Genomic DNA, 24,859 nt, shown 5'->3' on the forward strand with positions numbered 1-24,859 from the left:
ACAATGGGGAAGACACAGTCTCTTCAATAATGGTGCTGGGAAAACTGGATGTCCATACTCAAAAGAATAAAACTAGACCCCTATCTCTCACCATTTACAAAAATCAAATCAAAATGAATTAAATGTAAGACCTCAAACTACGAAACTATTACAAGAAAACACTGGGGAAACTCTCCAGAACATTTGTCTGGGCAAATGTGTCTTGAGTAATACCCCACAAGCACAGGAAACCAAAGCAAAACTGGACAACTGAAATCACATCAAGTTAAAAAGTTGCTGCACAGCAAAGGCAACGACCCACAAGTGAAGAGACAACCTACAGAATGGAAGAAAATATTTGCAAACTACCTATCTGACAAGGGATTAATAATCAGAATACACAAGGAGCTCAAACAATTCTGTAGGAAAAACTCTAATAATCTGATTAAAAACTGGGCAGAAGGTCTGGAAAGACATTTCTCAAAAGAAGACAAACAGCAAACAGGCATATGGAAAGGTATTCAACAACACTGATCATCAGAGAAATGCAAACCAAAACTACAATGAGATATCATCTCACCCCAGTTAAAATGACTTACATCCAAAAGACAGGCAATAAAAAATGCTGGCAAAGATATGGAGAAAAGGGAACCCTCATACACTGTTGGCGGGAATGTAAATTAGTACAGCCACTATGGAGAATGATTTGGAGCTTCCTCAAAAAACTGAAAATAGAGCTACCATACAATCCAGCAATCCCACTTCTGGGTATATATTAAAAAGAAAGGAAATCAGTATATCAAAGAGTTACCTGCACTCTCAGGTTTATTGCAGCACTATTCATAATAGCCAAGATTTGGAAGCAACCTAAGTGTCCATCAGCAGATGAATGGATGAAGAAAATGTGATAGTACGTATGGAGTACTATTAAGCCATAAAAAAGATTGAGATCGTCATTTGCAACAGCATAGATGGAACTGGAGGTCATTATGTTAACTTAAATAAGCCAGGCACAGAAAAACAAACTTTATATGTTCTAAGTTATTTGTGGGAGCTAAAAATTAAAAGAATTGAACTCATGGACATAGAGAGTAGAAGGATGGTTACTAGAGGCTGAGAAGGGTAGTGTGGAATGAGGGGAGATGAGGATGGTTAATGGGCACAAAAAAAAGAATGAATAAGACCAAGTATTTGATAGCACAACAGAGTAACTATAGTCAATAATAATCTAATTGTATATTTAAAAATAACTAAAAGAGTATAATTGGTTTATTTAAAACACAAAGGATAGATCCTTGAGGGGATGGATAACCAATTTTCCATGATGTTATTATTATGCATTGCATGTCTGTACCAAAACATCTTATGTGCCCCACAAATACATACAACTATGTACCCATAAAAATTAATTTTTTTTAAAGAGTAGACCAGGAAAAACAAAACTCCCCAGAGGCTGAAGTAGGAAAAACCGGACAAAATTTCAACCCCATGAGAAAACGGAGCTGCCAAGAACTGCAGAAACGTCCATCTTCCCAAATGACACATAGGCATCTAATGGTGACGCTGGACACAATGTCCAATATAAAGAACAAGCTTTGGTACACAGGCATCTACAGTGACCTTGGATATCATGACTGTGGATATTAAGGACAGGTTTTGGAGTCACACAGATCAAGGTGTGCATTCATCCCTACGGCTTACTAGTTAGTCGCATCATCTTGAACAACTTGCAGAGCTTCTGTAATCCTCTGTTTTCTCCTAAAACTCAGCACTGTACTAAAGCACAGTCCCCACCCTGAAGGAGCAGGATTTTGTATGAGAAAAAGACATAGGGACACATCATCAACATTTAGTTAGTCAGGGTGGTGAGCATGGGAATAAAATTATGTATAAGCTACAGATCTGGCACTAAACAGGAGATAATTTGGTTTTGATGAGAATTGGAGGGTGAGGGGTATGGAGGGACAAGAGCAGGGAAGGCTTCCCTGGAAAGGCAATGGATAACACTAGTGCTGGATGTGAGTGATGAAGAGGAGCTGGTGGGTGACTGAGGAGGGAAAGAACATCACAATTGGCAGGAATAGCAGTGCAAACGCATGGAATCCCAAAACTGCCTGATACTTCCAAGAAACAGAACTGCGGGCATGGAGAATATAAAATGTGAAGAGACAGGGGTAAGCAAAGCCCCCATCACAGAGGACCTTCTATCCAGGTCAAGAACTTGGCATTTTTTCTTGAAGCTAACAGACTAATATCAAATCAGTTCCCTCACTCAAGAATTAGGCTTTTAAAAATATTTATTTATTTTAAACTCTCTTAAATGAATTTAGAGCATTTTTCAGAAGATTAAATGAATTTAATTAAATTTTATTACACAAGAAGGATGTATTAGATTTGAAAAGAGGACTGGATATTATTTTCCAAATGTCTACAGTTTCTGTTGTCAAGTTACAAACTGAATCAACTATGTTTGGTTGTCAAAACCAATCAAAGTTAAGATCTAGCTGAGTTACAACTGACATTTTCCTCATCTGATGTATGTAATACTCTGGATTCTTGGGCTTCTCTACTGTGCTTCAATACACAAATAACAATAGTTTCACAAGAGGACACACTACTGTATATGAATCCTTTTGAAATGACTAAAGATTTATCCTAAATGTAAACCTTCCTAGGGAAAATCACTACATTAGACAATAATTATAATTAATGTAATAATAGTTAAAGGCACTCAAAACTTCATGGAGAACAAAAGGCTAGAGATAGAAAAATGCTTAGACTGACAACTTCATGGTAACTACATGACAAATCCGGAGGGCACTACTCATATACATTCAGTGGGAATGGCACCCCCTACGGTTGTGCAGTGCACAACTGACATAGGAGTATGCAGCAGCTCTGGCCAATTCAGGGGATTAGACTGTTAAACCTTATGCCGCAAAAAAGAAATGACAGACAAACTGGTATAGAAATGTCTAATCAAAAGCTCCAGGAAAGTAATTCTGGTTGTGCTGATGTTTAACTTCAATGAAATTCATAAAGTTTCATGTAATTAATTTTAAAGCCTCCTGTAGTTCAGAGATCTCTATGAAAACTCTTCCTATCTTTGACAAAACAGCCAAAGGATCTGACCTTCCCGGGAGCTGTTATTTAAAGAGGAAGGACAGTAGTAATCACTTTATTATTTGCTCCTCTCTCTCTCTCCTCTCCCTCTCTCTTTCTGACCAGAGAAAAATCTCTCGAACAAAATTATGCTTCCTGAGATGAACCCAGCAATTTTTAAGGTGGTGGTTATTAAGTAGAGGATGACCAAATGATTCAGTCTGGTTGATAAAACTGTGATTTAGCAGCAAAGACTGTATTTTTCAGAATTTAAAATTGTAATTTCCATCTTGATGGCATTTGTAATTATTATATTGCTTACACATTTTTATGTTTTTCATAAGAACAGCTGAGAATACATTTAGTTAACCAAAACCTCCAAAGAAAATTTCATTCCTCTATTATTGTTATTATCATATCTACATGTATTATTACAGAGCTTACAATAAGCAGGGTTTAATAAATGAGTTGTTTAATATAAGAAACAAGAGCCCATGATATAACACATATACAAATACACACTATGCATACATATAATTGCTCCTTTCGATGGTATTCTTCCTCTCCCAGGCTAAAATGTACTATTGATAAAGGAGAACAGGAAGGAAGTTGCTGGCTTTTTCCCTCTCTAGTTTCAGAGTACATGTAAAGACTCTATGGGCTGACTCAGAGGATACACAATATACATTGTTAAGAAGCTTCAGTCTCACCTACTCAGATTTAATACTAGGACATAGTTACCTCTAAAATATGATTTTCCTATACAAGACTTTATACGCTAGCTTTGTTTTTTAGCAGTCTTAGATATCAGTTTCTTGGTTGATAGCAAACCCACGATAAACAAGAACCTATTTCCTGCAACACGTGTGATAAGTGTGGAGAGCCATCTGGAAGGTAAGGGAATGAGGAAGCAATGTGTAACCATCCGTGATTTCACCAGCAAATAAACTGTATGTAAGTCTCGAGTGTCTATAGGACTGTTTCGGCATATGTTCAAATTGTGCCCATCCAAGCAGTCTGGGGGAATAAACTTCTGTTACAATAATGTACCGCCAGAGAACATGAGTAATTCTAACACATTTAACCTTCCCTTTCTATATATCTTTGCTTACAAAAAAGTGAAGCCCAATTGAATCTGAAAAAAAAGAAGAAAAAAAAACAGAAAGTGACTGATAGAGACCCATATTTCTGACCCAAGGAAATCAGAATTTGTTGCTGAAACCCAAGTTATATTTTCAGGGTATCCAGTATATTTTAAATGTATATGAAAAATATGTCTCTTAACACATGCTTAAGAAAAGGAGCTCAACTTTCTGAGACTAGATTTATTTGTAATTGATCAGGAAGTTTTTTTGACCCAAGAAAAGGAAAATTCCCAGGCAACACATTCATGAACCAGTTTTATTCTAGTTTTTTTCATAATGCCAGCTGCTAAGTAGCAGACAACTGGGAGATCCAGAATATTCTAGTTGATTAAGGAATCCCTCTGAGAGATTTGAATTGCAATATTTTTTCCCTGGAATACATTGTAAAGCAATTTAAGAACTTTCCATCCCTCAGTACAACTGACCCAAAAATCCATTGAGAATAGTTATCTTTTAAATAAACACTCAAAGACTTTAGCTATTTTTAGAACACATAGCTTCGTCCTGGCAGATTTACAAATCCCATCATGAGGGGTTAGCGTATTTCACTGCATAGGGAAGGATTCTCTTCTTTGTCTCTGAAACCCTGGAGCTTCTACATAACGACTTGTTAACCTTTCCATAATATTATGCAATGATGCAAAAGTCTAATACTTAATTCTAAGTCATGGTTCTGTGAGAGTCTTTTCCTTCCGGAAGTTACATTTTTTCAAAGCATTAATAAAATTATGATAATGATCCGTATTTCTTGTCTTATTCAAGTAGTTATCTGAAGAGTTATGCGTAAATTTTTATGAATTTAAGCGTATTTTTAAGATTCCAAGGGGATACATTTTTCAAAGAATCTATAATTAATCTCATAAAGCCATGAGTTTTTCCTTAAAGGGAAAATTCAGTTATTAATTATCCTGCATTCATAGATAGGTATATTCACTTACCACAAATACTAAAAGTATCAATAATGTATGGAGAGTAATTAATAATACAAAATCATTTTACAAAAAGTGGGAAATAAGGAGAAAAAAAGATTTATCCTCCTGGCCTATTACTATGAGTACGTAATCTCATATTTGATGTATCTTTGAGCACATTGTATCTTCTTGAAATAAGAAATGTTTAATTAAACTGGAAAATAACCACTTATGACTCCAGGGCAACTTTTTTGCTGCTCCATAATTATGATCTTTTCAATATGACTTTTAAAAAGTAGCATCTAATTTCATTATACTTAACCTAAATTATCCTTTAGATTTTTACATTTACATATATGTATGTACACATATACATATATACACACATAACATTTTATATATACATGTATATTTATATCTATTTTATATATTTAATAAGTATATTTTTATATATTTATATGTATATATTTTATATATTTAATAATTTTATATTTCATAAAATTTTTATATATATGAGATATGGATTGGCTGTGTCCTCACTCAAATCTCACCTTGAATTGTGGAGATGTGTCAAGGGCGGGGCCAAACGGAAATAATTGAATCATGGGGGTGGCTTCCCCCATACTGTTGTAGTGGTAGTGAATAAGTCTCACGAGACCTGATGGTTTTATAAATGGAGTTCCACTGCACAAGCTCTCTTGCCTGCCACCACGTAAGACATTCCTTTGTTCTCCTTCCGTCTTCTGCCATGATTGTGAGGCTACCCGAGCCATGTGGAACTGTGAGTCCATTAAACCTCTTTCTTTTATAAAGCAGCCAGTCTTGGGTATATCTTTATTAGCAGCATAATACAATATATAAATGCATATGTTGACAATGCTCAACTTTATCTGAGCCCTGTGTTCCAGGAAACCACGGATAGTTAAGAAATCCCCCCATCCTTTTGTGTTCCTCGAAGGACCTTATTTACTGCAAAGAACCCCTCTTCCCCATAGGACTTAGCTAAGACTCATGGAATCTCCCTTGTTTATCTGTGACATGGCCAGGCACAGACCTTTCAAATTCCCTTTCTTGCCTCATAAATGACTAGCTGAACTGTTCATCTGTTTGTGTCCACTAACCAATCTGGACGAAATATTAATACCTACTACCTGGACTTGGCCAAACTTTAATTAGGCTTCTCTCTACCCCTTACGCCCTGGAACTTTGACCCACTCTCATCCTGAGTCAGCACACAGCCTCTCCTTAATCGCCTCTTACCAAGAAAGGACTGACCACAGGAAAGACGTTTCCTAACTGTAGGATCAACTGTGGGATCACGCTACCCACTCCCTCATATGTGCTTCTTTCTGATCTTCTTTGCCCTTCCTTATGAAAGAAAAATCCTTTCTGCCTGGCCTTTCAAATGCTTACAGATCTTAAGGTAGGAGCATTCTCCACATTACAATAGTTCCCCTATCACAGTAGTCCCCTCTCTTTATTGTGATAATTCTTTTGAACAGATTCTCTATCTAAATTCAGATTTGACTTTATTTGACAATGTCTGTATGCATACCATATATATGTGTATATATGTATATGTATATATAGATATAGATATACACACACACAAACACACACACACACACAGAGAGAGAGAAGTGAACTCATTTTGCTCTGATTTGGGTTAACAATAAGGAAATTAGATAGATGTAGCCCATTTTTGTCTTCCTTGAGTAACAATATCAGAAAAGGAGCTTGTGAGTATAAAACCTACAAGGGCTATAAGAAACCAGAATGAAACAATTTGGTTATCAATGTTTTCTTTCTACTTATATCACTGTAAGAAATAGTTAATGCAGAGTTAAGACATCAAACTCATTTAAGCTACAACTCACCTTAGGCTAAAACTCTGTGTGTAAGAAACAAATTTTCTCTAAGGAAAATTTTCCTGAAAGAAAAGTAAGACCTTCAATAACTTCACAAGTTGGAGCCAAGTCCTCTGGTCTATGATGCATCTATTCATTAGGATCCTGCCACTTTTGAATTATTCAGATTCATTATAAAATGCAGCTTTCATCTGAAAAAAAAAAAGTGTACCTCCAAGAGATGCTAAATTTAGTTCTACTGGAGATAAAGTGGTGTGTGCTTCCATAATCATGTCAACAGCCCAGCTTTTATCTCTACTAAACTCCTGGGCAGCACAGCTGGGATGCAGCCACCCAAGGCAGAAATCTGGACACCATGTAACCAGTCTGCCTATTGCTAAGAAGCATTAACATTCTATTTGAACTGTCCTATATTGTTAGATAAGAGCTGTTTGAAATAATGTTTTAAACTTGTGGCTTTTTTGAAATTATAGATGCATCAATTATACTTCAAAAAATTTACCCATATATCTAACACTAATACTAATATTCTATATTATATAACTCTCTCTCTCTCTGCATCTTTTCAGCTTTAAATTGTAGAAATTTCTCAGAAACCTGAGAATCCTCAGGATTTCTCATCCTCCTCTGCAACTATAAGCTATCAAATGAATTTTATGGATACACATGGTTAAAAAACTTTGCTGCAGATTATATTTTAGAAGGTGGATGATTAAATTAATTTGTAATTAATATGGCCAGATTTGATATAACAAATTAGCCATAATGCTAATGAGTGGTAATTAAATGAGCAAGGCAGAAATTTTAGAACTCCCCAGACCATGTTGAAGAGGTCCAGCATATCTTTATTTTGATGTGTTTTCTTTTCACCATTATTTTCAAATTGTTTTGGCAACCACACTCAAGTATCAAGATACAAGGCAGGGTTTTGGAATCTATGAAAGGCTAGAATATTTACTCACCACTGAACTGGTATTTCCTCGTGGAAGACTTCCCTGACCTCTCCCATTAGGTCAAATCCCATTGCACACTCTCATAGTGCCATGTACTTTTTTAAGGCACCCATCATAAGGAAAAATTTAACACACATCATGTGATTGTTAAATGACAGCTTCCCCCACTAGACTGTCAGCTCTGAGACCAGAAGGCCACATTTTTATTCACCAGTACATTCCCAAGCACAAAGCCTGTCACCTAGTAAAGATGTAACAGATACACTTGTTGAATTAATAAATTTGGTTTCACCAAAAATAAAATAAAATAAAAATTTGTTAAATTATTGTTTGCTAATTTATGGATTAGAAGCCTCATTTATGCATTGCACTTCCTTATTTATAAATGCCAATGTGGAAATAAACAACATCACCTTCTTGAGGTGGGAGAGAAGGGTCTTTATTTTGCACTAATTAGCCAGACAATAACAAGATGCTACAAATGTGTCTAGGAGTATCTTTTCAAATACCTAGTCCAAGGATAAATACATCACATTTGGTTTATAACCCCCAGATAGATGCTATGCCTTCTAAATGTATACTCTGCACTTTATAAGGCCAAATAATATTTTCTTTTGTGTATAAAAATAATGGTACTGACACATGAGATTCAAGCTGTTTTTCTAGAAGTGATCCACCCATTCTCTCCCTTCTGCCACCCACCTTCTTCCTGGTAATCAATGATATCCATTGTAATGCAGCTGGTAAGATTCCAAGTGAGTTTAGGGCTTACTAGGTTGAGCGAGACTAAACTGGCTGCCACTGGAATAAGACCCTCAATTTTGGCTTCATCCCTATTTTGCCCCTCCCAGTTGCATTCACCAACCGTTTCTGGCATGACTGTTACCATAACTGTTTGCCAAAATTCCAACATTATTTTTAAACGTGTAATAGACAAAAAAATTAAAATAAACTTTACAACAAAATGAAAATTGAAGAAGTAAATGTTGCCTAGAGAAGACACAGAATAGATTCTGTGGTAACTCCTCAGTTGATAAAGGACAGATTGTAGGTCTGAACAGTAGAACTCTGGCTGTGGAGGAGGGGGCATGAGGAAGGAATATGAAAGGAGTATAGCCTTTGTCAAGTTTTTGCTAGAGGCGTGGCTCTTAAACTTCCTCTGTCCCATCAAGAAATGGCAGCTGGCAATGTCCAGACTAAAAGCCAATGAATAGCAAAGCTGTCCAAGAGAAACAAGAGGAGGCTGGCTGGGCTCTCAGGGGTCCTGGTCTGGTATTCTGCTTTGGGATTGTTGTTGTTTTGCTTTGCTTTCGTGATTGCCAATCGTACCTGTCCAAGGACTCATCTGTATCCATTCACTCAGGGGTGATCAGGCTCTAGGAAGCTGATTCACGCTAATCAAGCTCATAGGAGATGGACCAATAAAAAAGGAAGTTAACTGATTTACTTACAAAGAGAAATGTGACTACTGGGCAGATGGAACTGGTTATACCACTGGTCAATTCATTCTATTTTCCACTAGAAAAGTATACCTGGGAAACTAGATTGAGAAAAGAGAGTTGCTTTGTAAATATAGTGTTGTAAATAAATTGTTCTCAAGCTACACTCTCTCGCTGTAGCTTTCTGCACTAACCACTGACTACTGACAGTAAGTATATTCTGTCAAGGTGATTGAAATATTCATGCTAGATGGACAGGACACTCACTCCCTTAGATAAGTAAAATAATAAATATAAAGCACTTGGTAGGATACTTGATACATAGAAAGTGCTCAGTTAATACAAACCATTATTATTATGGTGCTGTAAGTATTTTGACAATATAGCATAGTGGGATGACAACATGGCCTTTAGAGTTAAATCCCTGCTCCATCACTCACTTCCTATGTGCCAATGGGAAGGCTCTTAACCTCTTGAGCCTCATTTCCCCTATCTGTTAAACGGGTGTAATATGAGTAACTTTACAGGGTTATCCGTAAAAGTAATTAAAATGTTGTGTAAAAAATCACTTGATTATTGTAAGCACTGAATGTTCATTTTTAATAATAAAAATAACAAACACTCGTATAGCATGTGCCAGATGCTGCTTTATATATATTTACTCATTTAGTCCACATTATAACCCTATGAGGCAGGGATAGTTGAAGAACCTGTCACTGGTAGATTGTATTTACCAATATCTGCTCCTCTTCCCTGAGAAGGTTTACATTTGTCCCACTCCACTGAAATCAGACTTGACTGTGGCTTGCTTTGACAAGTCAAATGTGAGTGGAAGAGACATGTGACTCTACTGGGCAGAAGCTTTTAAAGCCCATTTTTGCATCCCTGCCTCTGGGATTGTGGAAGTGTTTGCTAGGATGGAGTCTCCATTAGCCTGTGTTCCTGAGTGACAATTACTTACCTGTGATGGACATGTAGTACAAAGCAAGAAATAAACCATTGTGTCATATTGCAGTAGATTTTCAGATTTTCATTACTATAGCACAACCCAGCATACCCCAATTGATACAAGAGCATAGAAACAAAACAAAATTTTCCCAAGGACACACAGCTAGGAAGTGCCTGGCTGCAGCATCTGTACACTTAATCACTTTGCCTGCTGTTTCTCAATAATGGGTAGTATAATAATATCAATATTAAGAATGGTTTATTATTAATGCATTATTGTTGTTGTTTGGAGGTCTGTTTCTAGACTTTGTAAATATGTGTTTTTTTTCTGAATACTCAAAAGGAATCCTAGCCTTTCTCTAGATTCTACAGCAACAACAGCTGGCAGATGCCAGAGACACCACTGGAAAAGTTCTCAATAGACAATGTGGATAATACTGGCCATCTCCCTTCTTTATATACCCTCAGGGAGCCCCCAAAGGCATGGCCACTATGTCTGTTGGAAGAGCCTGGTTTGAACATTCACACTAACAGGCCCCTCTCCACAGTATCTCATAGAATGATTTTAAATATCTGTGGTCAGTAAGTGAAGGGTAGCCCACTTCTCACTCTCACTCAGCTTTCAGAGATGGATGCCTCTCCTCGTACTTCTTTTCCCATTAGCCCATCATCTGTTTCCTTTCGTCTCTCAACAATGAACAGAGACTTCAAATGTGTTTTCAGGCTCTAATTGAAAGCATATTTCTACACTGACACCCATGTAATTTCCTCTATGTAGCAAGATTCCCCAGAACTGTAAGGTCCTGAAATTTGGGAATTCAGTGAGGGAATCTGCCTGGGTTAGAAACATAACTACACACGGAGAAGTGAGAAGCTTCAATCTCTGCTCTTCCCATGGAAATTGAAAATGTTTTAAATAAAAGCAGAAGGAGCAAAGGCTTAAGTAGTGATAAAAAGCAAAAGCATTAGGGGGAAAAATAATAGTCACATATACTAAACATAAATTTATAAAAGCAGACCAGAATCATGGCACACATTGGAATGCATTAAATTTATAAGTTGGAAATCTATCCAGGAAAAGTGTAAATACATATTTAATAGGAATGACCATTGAAGAGGTAATAGTTTTATTCATTTTTTATTTATTGCCTGTTATTCAACTAGTAATCAATGAAATTCATGAATAAATAAGAAGGGCAGCTACTTCTTAACCCTTTTATTTCTTCTTTAAGCTCTAGTGATTACCTACTTCATAGTTTTTCCTTTGTAATAAAATACTTATTAATTATATTTCTTTAATATTATTTTTATATATCTCCACTTGATACTTCTCCAGCCTGCTAAAATTGATTTTTACATAAAACTTTTAAAAACACAAAGTAATAACATTTAGTTTCCTAAAATAGCCAACAGGACAAGTTAGAAAAAAATATATTGGGAAAGCTCACTAAAATGCTCCCCTTGGGTTCTTTCTAATTTCAGTTTTATAGATGTGATCACCTTTACAATGCAGTTCTTTTTGTACTTAAAAAGTCAAATCACTCCGGATAGAGTTCAAGACTTTAGATGAATTCCACTTCATTGCAAATAGCATTTTATCAGTGATATAGTGTAAGTCCACTTCTTTCTCCCAAGAGATCTTCAGAACTCTCATGAGTGAAACACTTCCAAAATGACTAACAATGTACTAGAATATGTTAGCTATGCAAGTGAAGTTGTAGTATCCCTTTCTGAAAGCCTTAAAAAACAGGAAAAATTTCCATTGTGAGATTTTAATATTATGTTAACAACCAAATGTCTATAGTTTGAGTGTTTGTGTCCCTTCCAAAATTCATGTTGGAACTTAATCCCCAATGAAAAACTATCAAGAGGTGAGGCCTTTAGGAGGTGATTAGTGCCTTATAAAAGGGCTGGAGGGAACTAGCTAGGCCCTTTTACCTTCTTTTGCCTTTCTTTCCCTTCAGCCATTTGAGGAGACACAGTTCCTCCCCTCTGAAGGACGAAGCAAGAAGTCACCATCTTGGAAGGAGAGACTGTGCTCTCACCAGACACTAAACTCACTCCTGCCTTGATCTTGGATTTCTCAGCCTCAAGAACTGTGAGAAATAAATTTCTGTTGTTTATAAATTACCCAGTCTCAGGTATTTTATTATACTAGCACAAACAGACTAAGACACAAAGCTGATTTCTGAAGGACATCATGGAGAAGAGACAGAGGGAAAGGTCTGTTAACATGTGAGGGCGGAATGGAATGGAGTTATTTTGATTCAGTGATCGTCTTGAAAAGGTACTGAGGACTGAATCATCCTATCCTCCTAAGTAAACATAATGGCTATGTAAGGAGACCAATTTTGTGTACAATAGTGAAAAAGAAAGAAAGGAAGAGCAAATTGACTGCTACAGTTGGATATAGACATATGGCAAAAGTGTGGAAAAATGCAAAAGATACGCTAAGCAAGTCCCTACACTGGACCCATGTAGGTGCTAGAATATGAATTAAAGAAAAACACAAGTATGGGATCTTCCAGAAGCACCTCGATTTCAGTTTCCTTGCTAAATACTAAGTCCTGGTCTCTGGAACAATTTGGACACTGTAATTATAATTCTTATTCATTGTATTGTAGAGCTAGTCATGTTTCTTTCTTCAATTTTTTCTCCAGCTTCCTTGTCATTTTTAATATCAGACAAATGTAATATTGAACTGCAGAAAACACTAAACAATTTATTTTTCAGTCTCAGCTCAATTTACTCTAAAGCCAATGCCCCTTTGCACCACTCCATGCTGTCAATCCCCCAACTTGCTGAGGGCACATTTCTCATTTTTTTCCAGCTCCTTCCTTACTTATTGGAAATTACACCGGAATTAAATATTTTTAGAAATACAAACCAACATATTTAACCAGAATTGGTTAATTCCCACTCCCTCTCTCTAGATAGTATGGAATACTAGTCTAAATCATGTATAAGGAAACTTTTTCAGTAGGCAACGCAGAATTGTATGGGTAAGTCATACCACAGCCTCCTAATTCAGTGATTATGTCTTTCCAGGATGGCAATTAATCATTCAACCAACTGGAAGCAAGGTAAATTGAATCTACTAAATTGATAAACAAAGAGCATTTATTAAAATACTTAGAGGAGCTCTGAAAATCAATAGCAAGGCTGGAGAATCAAGTAGGAACCAAGTGTTTCAGATCTAATGCATAAGAACTAAAGGAAGAATCTTTTTTTTTTTTTTTTTTTTTGAGACGAAGTCTCGCTCTGTCGCCCAGGCTGGAGTGCAGTGGCGCAATCCCGGCTCACTGCAAGCTCCGCCTCCCGGGTTCACGCCATTCTCCTGCCTCAGCCTCTCCGAGTAGCTGGGACTACAGGCGCCCGCCACCATGCCCGGCTAATTTTTTGTGTGTATTTTTAGTAGAGACGGGGTTTCACCGTGGTCTCGATCTCCTGACCTCGTGATCCGCCCGCCTCGGCCTCCCAAAGTGCTGGGATTACAAGCGTGAGCCACCGCGCCGGAAGAATCTTATAGAAAAAGATGTCTTCTTAGAGCAGCACCACTGGAATAAAAAGTCTCCAACAGAGCCCAGGCTCTTTTTCTCTCAGCTAATAATTCAAATTCAAAGGAGGTCATTTGTCCAGCTCTTGGGGAAAGGACACAAGATTAACAGGCCCCAAACTCAATGGAGGAGAAAAAGGAGCTATTGGAAGTGTGGAAATGTTCTCTACTCTTGTTTAGTAGTAGTCCACTACTCTAGTGCTCAAGCTGAAATGCCAGCAGCTAGTATGTGAGTTATAATAATAGAAAATCAATTCTGTCTGAAAAGCTCTCTCTTGGAATAATTTGAACAGCATTTGCTCAATCACATCTAGCAATCAGCTTCTGTCACTAAACCAAGCAAAAACATTAACAAATCTCTGACAACACCAAGTGGGCTTAAGTCAGAAGTTAACAAAGAAATAAAAATAACAAAAACCTGGTTCCTCCGTGTTCATCCTCACCTGGCAAACAAACAAACAAAAAACAGCTAACATATATGCTGTCTAGTTTTGTGCACTGTGACTTACATCTTGTATGTATTATCTCACTTAATTCACACAAAATCTGGGATGTAGGTGTTATTATCACCCTGAGGGAGATTATATAACTTGGCTAGTCTCACCACTGTCAGGTAATCACACGGGGCCTGCATTCTTATTCCTGCACTAGGCTGCCTGGACCCAATGGGATTGATATGGTTTGGCTGTGTCTCCACCCAAATGTCATCTTGAGTTGTAGTTCCCACAATCCCCATGTGTTGTGGGAGGGACCTGGTGGGAGGTAATCAAATCATAAGGGAGGTTATCCTCATGCTGTTCTCATAATAGTGAGTGAGTTCTCACAGGATCTGATGGTTTTATAAGGGGCTTTTCCACCTTTTGCTCAGCACTCCTCCTTGCTGCTGCCATATGAAAAAGGACATGTTTGCTTCCTCTTGCACCATGATTGTAAGTTTCCTGTGGCCCTCTCAGCCATGCTGAATTGTGAGACAATTAAACCTCTTTCTCTTATAAATTAATTACCCACTCTTGGGTGAGAAAAGACTAATACAGGGACTCAGCCACATGGATGGAGTTTTAGAGGAGGCAGAACAGTGTAGTGGATAGAACCATGGGCATGAGTTAAAAATTGCAGGCTGGCCATTTACTAGCTGTGTGACTCCAGGCAAGAAATTTCAACCCCCACAAGCCTCAATTTCCTCATTTGTGAGATGGAGAGAGTCCTATCAGAGTCAGCATGTCATGTTGCAAGATTGCACTGTTGTGGCAAGGAAGAAAGGGGAAATGTACATAAAGTACCTAGCCTTGAGTGCTGGTCACAAAATAAGTGCTGAACAATTGATGGCCATTATTAGTTACATGTCTGTCTCTCCTTATAGACTAGTCTTGGAGACCCAGGTAATCCTCTTGATATTTGTATCCCTAGCACCTTTCTGTGACTGGCACATTAACAAGCCCATATAAAATCTTCTGAACGTAAAATGTATATATCAGGGTGCACACTGCCACATTATAATCTAGGGTTATAATAAGCACCTCTTTAACACTACAGCTCAAGGTCATCCCTGCTCCTTAAGCAAATGATGCCTTATCCATCCCCCTCCTCCACTGGCCTCAGACTGCTAACTTCATGAGGTCAGGGTCTATATCTCATGTTCCCCATGTATCCCCAATGCCTAGCACAGAGCCCAATACATAGTAGGAGCTTATCACTTGTGGACTGAATTTTTAATAGACATTTGTAATATGTCTTACAGTTAACCTAACGCTTTCACATAAACATGTGCAGCATCTCTGCAGCACAGGTTAAAGACACAGGGTCTGGAGCCAGACTGCCTGAGCTCAAACTTTAGTTACACCATTTACCAGCTGAGTGCCCTCAGGAAATATACACAGACTTTCAATGCCTCTGTTTTCTCACCTGTAAAATGAGATTAATAACAATACTGAGTTGGTGTGAGTATTAAATTGTTAATTCATATAAACCTCATAAAACAGTACCTAGCACAAAATGAGTGTTCTTTAAAGGTCAGCAATTATTAATTTTGTTTGTAGCTATTTTTCTCCCATTTAGCTGTCAAGAATATATTCCATCTGCCCAAATCATTTATTTTTTCATGTAAGAAAATATAAAAAGTGGCATATTTACTTCAAAATTCTAAAATTAATGTGCAGTAGAGAGCAAATCATAATCTCAAGAAAATGACTTCCAAAGCTATTTGCAAAAATAAATGTATTTATAGGAACTGTTCTTAAAATAAAAATCCTCTGTGGCCCTAGATATCCTGTACTTTGTCTCTTCGAAATAATTTGTGTTGGAACCTTCCCCAGAAGCATTTGTCATTATTCTTTTCACAGACAAGAACAGCCATATTGACTTGAACATAAGTATTCATGTGAGTAAACACACACACACACACACATACACCAGGCAAATTAATCTCACACATGGGCTGTACCCTGCCTGCACCGAAAACCTCATTGCCTTATTAAGGCAAAAACCATGTCAATTCCAGCATGCAGCTCCCCATCTCCTAGAGTATGAACCTAGAGATCAAGCCACACATTCCTTAAGGCAGCACTTGACACAACTTCAAATGATACTACAAGCTACAGTAATCAAAACAGCATGGTATTGGTACAAAAACAGACACATAGACCAACGGAACAGCATAGAGAGCTCAGAAATAATGCTGCACACCTACAACCATCTCATCTTCAATAAAGTCAACAACAAGCAATAGAGAAAGGATTCCCTATTTAATAAGCAGTGCTGGAATAACTAGCTAGTCATGTGCAGAAGATTGAAATTGGACCTCTTCCTTATACCATATACAAACATCACTCAACATGGATTAAAGACTTAAATGTAAAACCTAAAACTATAAAATCTCTGGAAGCTAACCTAAGAAATACCATTCTGGACATAGGACCTAACAAAGATTTCATGACAAAGACACCAAAAGCAATTGCAACTAAAACAAAAATTGACAGTGAGACCTAATTAAAGAACTTCTGCACAGCAAAAGAAACTATCAAGACAGCAAACAGACAACCTACAGAATGGGATATTTGCAAACTGTGCATCCAACGAAGGTCTAACATTCAGAATTTATAAGGAACTTGAATTAACAAGCAAAAAATAACCCCATTAGAAAGTAGGCAAAGGACATGAACAGACACTTTTCAAAAGAAGACATACACGTGGCCAGCAAGCATACAAAAAGGTGTTCAACATCACTAATCCTTAGAGAAATGCAAATCAAAACCACAATGAGATACCATCTCACAGTCAGAATAGCTAAAAGTCAGAAAATAACACATGCTGGCAAGGTTGTGGAGAAAAGCAAATGTTTATACGATGCTGGTGGGAACGTAAATTCATTCAGCCATGTGGAAAGCAGTGTGACAATTTCTCAAAGAACTTAAAACAGAATTACCATTTGACCCCAGCAATCCCATTAGTGGGTGTATACCCAAAGGAATATAATTCCTTCTACCATAAAGACACATGGACATGTCTGTTTGTCACAACACTATTCACAATAGCAAAGCATGGAATCAACCTACATGTCCATCAACAGTGGATTGGATAAAGATAACGTGGTACATATACACCACAGAATACTACACAGCCATAAAAAAGAATAAGATCATGTCCTTTGCAGCAACATGGATGGAGCTGGAGGGCATTATCGTAAGCAAACAAATGCAGAAACAGAAAACCAAATACTATATGTTCTCACTTATAAGTGGGAACTAAACAATGAGACCACATGGATACAAAGAGAGGAACAGCAGACACCAGGGACTACTTGAGGATGGAGGGTGGGAGGAGAGAGAGGGTCAAAAAACTACCTATTGCATACTATGCTTATTACTTGGGTGACAAAATAATCTGCACTCCAGTCCCCCGTGACACGCAGTTTACCTATATAACAAACCTGCACAGGTAACCCTGAATCTAAAGTAAAGGTTAAAAAATCCAAAGCATCATATTTAATCCTTGACATTTCTCTACACATTGGAGAGATGAGGAGGAGAAAAGTAAAGGCACAGGGGACATCTGAATGTTTCATCTACCTTCAATACTGTAATGTTCCAAGCAAAGCTCTCAGTTGCTTTGTTGAGTTTCCTTCCCTTCAAGCCTTCTTTTGCCCCCAAATTATGAAGTTCTTCATGGAACTCCATCCCTTTGAAGAAAGAATGCATAAGAAATTTGAGCGTATATCTCAGAAAAATGGGCATGTTACAATGAAAGCATTATCAGTAAAATATAATTTCACATTCCTGTCTTCTCATAATTTCCAAATCCCTAAATTGAATCATCCTTTTCATTCTGTTCATCCCACCAAGTAGCTGTCCTTATGCACAAATTGACAATGGTCAATGCATTAGGCTAAACTGCATTTAAAACAGCCAAGAGCCACAGAAAAAGACATGAGAAGAAAAAAAGTAAATTCTATGGGTACAAAAAAATAGGAAGAATGAATAAGACCTAGTATTTGATAACACAACAGGATGACTATAATCAATAATAAGTTAATTGTACATTTAAAAGTAACTAAAATAGTATAATTGGATTGTTTGTAACACAAAAGAGAAATGCTTGAGGGGATGGATACCCCATTTTTCATGATATAATTGTTACACATTACATGCTTGTATCAGAACATCTCATGTACCCTAAAGATATATACACCTCTTATGTACCCACAAAAATTAAAAATTAAAAAAAAAATTTAATTAAGTAAATAAGTAAGAAGCAAATTATTCCAACAGGTTACATAGACCTTGTTTGTCCTCTCCCTGGTTTATGCATGAAATGGTCTGATGTGTCAATGGCAACCATATGTGAGGAATGCATATGTCTTATTTTTCTTTACAAACCATCCCTGTCGCTTAATAGTAGGTCCTGGAACCCACATAGATAACAATGAGCAATTAATAATGTTGACTAAAAATAAAAAGGCTTTTTTAAAAATAGCATTTTTAAATCTGAATACCCAAGTGTTTCAGATTTGGGAATGACCTTAAAGTATTTTTAGCTCAACCATCTGCTGGAGCTTAAAGATTATGAAAACCATCACCATCACGTTTCTTCAGCCTTTGTCTTAGCACCTTAAAGATGGAAATCATATTCTCTTATGAACAGCTCATTCCATCTCTGGAAAGCTATGACTGATATTAAGCCAAAAATCTCCTTCCTTGGAACTTCTACTCCTTGGTGCTAGATGGACACAGACCAAAAAGGTCTAAACTCTTTTCTACAGTGCAAGCTTTTAGATATTTGAAGAAAGATATTGGGTAAAATCCCTTCAAGTCTTCTCTAGGTTAACCATTCGAACATATTCAGCTTACCAATGAAACTCTTCTTTAAGGACAGCATCCAGGCAAGGCCACTGCATTGCCCAGTTTCCTGGAGCTGAGCTCTGTAGGAACTTGCCTCCAGGAGTGAACACTGTACTCAAAATGGGCTTAGAGAAGCCTACATGAGGTCAGGGATCTACCACCATTCTCCTTGTTCTAGTTTCAGTTCTAGGCTTCAGTTTCCTCACAGGTGACATGTGGTTAACAAGTGGGTTTACCTCATGGGACGGAGGTAAAGCTTAAGTGAATCAACACATATAAAGATCTCAGAGCAGTGCCTGGCATCATGTAAGTATCAGGTATTATTATTTTTGTGCTTCCTGTCAACAGAAACATCTAAGCCTGCTGGTCAGCCAGTGAAAAGCACCATTTTAAAAGTTTGGTCTGAATTCAAAGGGCAGCTCCACCACATGTTGATATGGCACCTAGGGTAAGTCACTCAGTCTCTCAGAATCTCAGGTGCCTCATCTATAAATTGGATATAATGATGATTACTTTGCAGAGTTGTCATGAGTAAGACAGTGTGTGTGCTTGGTACAGCATATGCATATGTATCAAGCAGTTGCTATTGTCATCTTCCTCGTCATAATCATTATCGGGTGTGTGGATAGAGAAGGCTGTGGATTCAGGAGATGAAAGCACAAGGGTGTGGATGAAGGTGAACAGAAATAAACAAGTGCACTATCACAGATATGTGACTCATCCCATACTTAAAAAGGAAGAACAAATCTAAATCTAAAGTGAAGACTAGTAATGGGGCAAAAGCCTAGAAGATTAATAGGATTTTGGTTCCAATTGTAAAATTGAAGTGGGTTTTAAGGGACTGTATGGAACCATAGCTTCAATACCAGCAGTAGAAGGTTTTGATGGGATTCCAAACCACAAAACTAGATTCAGAAACCCTCATCCCTCTAGACTTCTTCAGATACCACCCCAACGCTGTATGCTCACATACAACCCACCTATTATCACTTGGATTTCGTCTGTACTAAACAAAGACTAAAGTGTAACTTAAAGTATAGTTAAGCAATGCTATAAAATAATTGAATTTTAAGAGAAGAAGCAGAAAGTTTCTGAAAAAAATCTACCAAGAATTACTATAGTTTCTAAACAAAATAGAAAAAAAAACAAACAGAAAAAAATTTAAAACAATTACCTGCTTTCTGACACTGTACAATCTTTTCCTGGACTGTGTCTGCCATTTCTATGAGAAACCGGCTCTCTTGAATCATCTGTTACAAAATAAACATCAAAAAGGTGGTTTTCAGAATCCTTGAACTGGCTCATTGAGAAGACAACATACAGAGAGACCCACATGATACCTCCAGTAACAGGAAGCCATAGTCTCACCACAACAGATGGGAGGGGGAAGGATAAGCTCTGTTCCAACCCCCATCCATCCTAACACTGAGGTTAGTGTCACCTTCCTTATGATTACTCCTTTGTGTAACACGCTTGGCGCAAAGTGGGCACCAAATAAGTAGCTGTCGAATAAATGTATATACATTCCTTATGTCCCAGGTCATATTCATAAATACCAAATTCCACTCCCTTAACACTAAAGATTACTGCAATATCAAGGCAAGTGGTATTGGAACATAATAGCAATGAGTACCAGAATAGGGTTGTTTATCCTTCCGGAGGCAGCAAAGTCACCTTTAAAAATATTATCTGCTCCATTTTATCCTCCCTGTCTCTCCCCCACCCCACTCCCACCAAAAAAAAATGAAGTATCTCCTATCTTCTCCGAATTCTCTCAAAGCTCCCTGTGCAGCACTCAAAGATGGGCTTGAAGTCCCACTCAGCTACCAGTAGGTTCCAGTCCTTCCCATCTCACCCCTTCCTAAGTACCACTTCCAGAATCATCATCCAAAACTACAGTACTAACTAATTCCTGGCTTTGTCATTTTCTCCCTTGCTTACTGAATGAAGTAAAATTTTTCTAACCCAGAGCTATGGTGTTCCAGTTCCCCTAAGTCTCAGTTGACATGGATGAATCACGCTTCTCTAAACGCACCCTACGTGTTCCTCCTCCCACACATTTCTTTCTATTAGGGAAGCCTTCTTACGCCATCTGCCCTGATCAAAATCCTACCAGGCCTCAAAGCTCACTTCAGTGCCCTCTCCTATTAGTTTCCTGATTTCCCCTTCTGTCTCCTTCTGACTCCCCATATTCCCAAAACATTCTATTTTTTTTAATCTGTTCATGGAATTTTTTATTTTCTTTTTTTTTCATTAGTTATCATTAGTTTATTATAAAAGAGAAATATGGAAATTATTTACATGACGAAAGATTTCAGAACTTCAGTGGAATGGGCAGCTTCATGTTGATGCCATTTCAATAGTGGCTTATTTCAGTCTACGTACTTTCCAAGAATGTCACCATCTCTAAATAGGAAATAATCCTTGTCATCTAGAACTACTTTGGTGCCTCCATATTCTGGGAGAAGAACTTTATCTCCAACTTTCACGCTAACTGGTTGAATCTCTCCACCCTTTCCTTTAGAACCCGATCCAACCGCGACTACTGTTGCTTGCAATACTTTTCCTTGAGATTTTTCTGGAAGCATAATGCCTCCTTTGGTTACAGTTTCAGCAGCACTCCTTTCAACCAATACTCGGTCAAAGAGTGGAAGAAACTTTCTAAACACTTGTCCTGCCATGACTCCCTCCGCCTCAGACTCGTACTCTGCTGTAGTGTAGCGCCGCAAGGAGAGACCGGAATTTTTTATTTTCTATCTTATGATTTATTCTTCACCTATATTATTTCCATCTTGTTACTTCTCCAGTAAATTGTAATTCCAGTAGAGCAGGGACTCAATCTTATTCAGCTTTGTATTCCCAGATGCATCCATCCATTTACATAATCACTTTTTTTCCCCGTTTTACTTTTATGATACTTATTTCTTCTCCCTCTCTGCTACCCACATGCGTGTGCAATAAAACATTTTATTTATTACTGACCACTTCTCAAACTTGCAATTATCTTTTTGAACTCCCATCTCTCTTTTTGTCTGTAGATTTCTCCACTCTTTTTTTTTCTAGGCTTCCTCATTTTTCTGTAATTTTGTATGCTTTTAATTCTATTTCACATTAAGTACTGAAAAATAAGCATAAAGCTTTTAACAGGATTACCCCTGTAGAAATCTAATACTCAAACATCAGAAAGTAAAACAAATGTTAAAACTTTATTACGTGCTTATTTGAGGTAAAACAAATTTAGGATCAAAACATACTCCAAAACCTTCTAGTTCAAGTTCTTCTCAAAAGCCCCCAAGTAAATATTTGTTAACCCCATAGTATAAAGTTGTTTCTGTTTTTCCCATTGTCTAATAAACCTCATAAAGAGATAATCAAGTATAATTTTACCTCGAAACAAGATTCTCTTAGAGATTCCTCAGAAATAACCTGAAATCTTTTAGTAATAAAAGTCCCAAATTGTGTCCTCACATATCTCATCATTAATATTCTCAGAACATAAAATCATTGCTCATATGAAATTGTTTCATAAGGGCATTCGATTTTCTCTATGTCAACAGCTTCTATTGTATTGAGAATAATAAATTTATTCTATTTTCTGCAGTCAACTTTCAATTATTAGTAGCTATGGAAAAAACAAATGAGATGAATAGCTAAAATGTACCAATAATCCAAACCACAATTTAAGTCAAAAATTTCAAATTTTCCTCTCAACTAAGTAATTTATCTAAGTTGTCAGGGAGAAAAAATGGTCGATTTCAGTTTCATCTCCTTCCTAGATCTCTAACTGATACTGATGGAAATAAAATACAAAGCGCAAAAGCCAAGCAGAGAAGGTGAGAAGATGTCCTCAGATAATCCCTGAGCCGGGAAGTCAGCACGACTCAGCCATGACGGCTGGGTTGACTCAGTCGATAGAATCTGGCAGTGGCCTGATTTACATATCTGATGTCTCAGCCTGAGCTGCTAGTTGCCTTTGCCTGTTGTAGTAATACAAAGAGCTTTTCTCTGGTTCTGTCACATGAATATCTCCTAATGGATCTTATTTCCTTGTCAGGGCTTTGTCTCTAAAAGAATAGAGGACTTACCCAGATAAAGATTGACATTACTTTATGCATTAGATGTATCCAGAGCAGGGGTGTGTAAAGTTACGAGTTAAGAGTAAAATTATGTCTTTAAAAAGAAAACTTTACTGAAGGGGGCAGTGATACTGTTACTCAAAGATGGATTAAATTGTCCAGCTTTTGCGAAGAAACTATCCTTCCAGCTCTTTCCAGTAAGAAGTTTAACTAATTGCCCAGAATCATTGCAGTCAATGTAATTATTTAATAATACTGAAAAGATGCACTTTCATCGTATTAGGACTCAAAAATCTTGCATAGATTCCCATTTTATCCTGAATTAGACCTAAATTCCTAGAACCACAAATCTTTCTACTTAGAAGTTATCTTAAAGACAGTCTATCATGGACAACCACATTTTATAGATGAAAAACCTGAGCTAAAACTTAGCTTGCTTAAAGCCACACAACTAGCTAGTGAAATAATTTAGACTAGAATCTAGGCATTCTTGAGGAGCAGACTATATTAAAGTGTAGAATTCCTATTCATCAAATTAAGCATCATGAAAATAAATTTTGCCATGACTGCTTTTCCCTCCAAGTCTAATTCACAACATGCATCAACCATGATAAATATTTTTTCATATGAAACATAGGAAGAAATGTATTTATCTGAGTACTCTGTTTTTTCAGGAAGGAGTTAGGAACTTTGGAGAAGCTATTGCTCAAGAAAATGTGAGTCAATAAAAAACTAATCTACTCTAGACTTTTTTTGTCCTCTCCTTTTCAGAACACTGGAATAATTCCTCTAGCTGTTACTTTCCTTCTAAGCAAAAAAACTAGGTTTTGATTCTATGGTTCTGCAGTGGCTCATCTTTTCAGATCATTTAAAACAAGATGAATTTTATTAAACTTGGTACATTTGTAAATCAGATTGCTCTTACATATATATTTGCTAACTAGAACGAAGATTATTTCCTTTCATTCTCAAGTTCCTTAAATATTTAAAACGAAACAAATAAAAGCATTGCTAATAGATTGGCATCTTGTTTTTAAGCAATCAAGCCTGTCAATGTGGTCAACTCTCAGTCATACAGAAACAAGCGTAAAGTCAGAATATTTGCAAGTTCACTGGAAGTCCACTGCCTTTGGTGTATGCAACAGAGCTCTCTATCCTGGGACTAATGCATCACATTTGCAAGCCTGATTTGTAATGGCGCAGGACAAGTGAACTTGCACACAGCAGGTCAGAGGACGTTTGTCTCCACGTTCACAATGGTGACAAAATCTACTTCAGGGAGCCCTTTCGGCATAAACATCATTTTTTTTTCTCTTGTTGTTTTGTTCCCCAAACATTTGTCAGCTATACCTTGAGTAGTCATTAGAAATATTTGTTTTTATCCAGCTGTCATTACAATTTAGCTCCTTCATAAAATTTCCAGGTGAGTAGCCTTAATAAACCTTCTCCAGAATTTTCAGGCCAATTTGACTACCTTACTACCTTTAACCAAAAGTGTTACAAAGCCTGAGGATTCAAGAATGCAAAGCCAGCTTTGAGTATGCATGGA

At 37.2% G+C, this 24,859-nt stretch overlaps 2 protein-coding genes across 3 annotated transcripts in view; both read right to left on the reverse strand.

Moving 5' to 3' along the window:
* Positions 1-24,859, reverse strand: part of PLCL1 (phospholipase C like 1 (inactive)) — a 356,723-nt gene that overhangs the window by 34,515 nt on the left and 297,349 nt on the right. For both annotated transcript variants that reach the window (XM_032755052.2, XM_058439897.1), the window contains exons 4-5: positions 20,409-20,484; positions 17,966-18,075 (exon numbers count right to left, since the gene is read on the reverse strand). In XM_032755052.2, coding sequence (XP_032610943.1) covers positions 17,966-18,075; positions 20,409-20,484 — 186 coding nt within the window. The remainder of the gene's footprint in view (positions 1-17,965; positions 18,076-20,408; positions 20,485-24,859) is intronic.
* LOC116810493 (10 kDa heat shock protein, mitochondrial-like) lies at positions 21,484-21,970 on the reverse strand. Its single transcript, XM_032755053.2, has one exon. It carries the CDS (start codon positions 21,913-21,915, stop codon positions 21,607-21,609), a length of 309 nt encoding a protein of 102 aa, XP_032610944.1. The 5' UTR covers positions 21,916-21,970; the 3' UTR covers positions 21,484-21,606.

The sequence above is a fragment of the Hylobates moloch genome, unplaced genomic scaffold, assembly GCF_009828535.3.
Source record: "Hylobates moloch isolate HMO894 unplaced genomic scaffold, HMol_V3 SCAFFOLD_1, whole genome shotgun sequence".
NCBI classification, from domain to species: Eukaryota; Metazoa; Chordata; class Mammalia; order Primates; family Hylobatidae; genus Hylobates; species Hylobates moloch.

Bases quoted from the DNA above. Each gene is read 5' to 3' on its own strand.
- LOC116810493 (XM_032755053.2), bottom strand. From the start codon at position 21,915: ATGGCAGGACAAGTGTTTAGAAAGTTTCTTCCACTCTTTGACCGAGTA.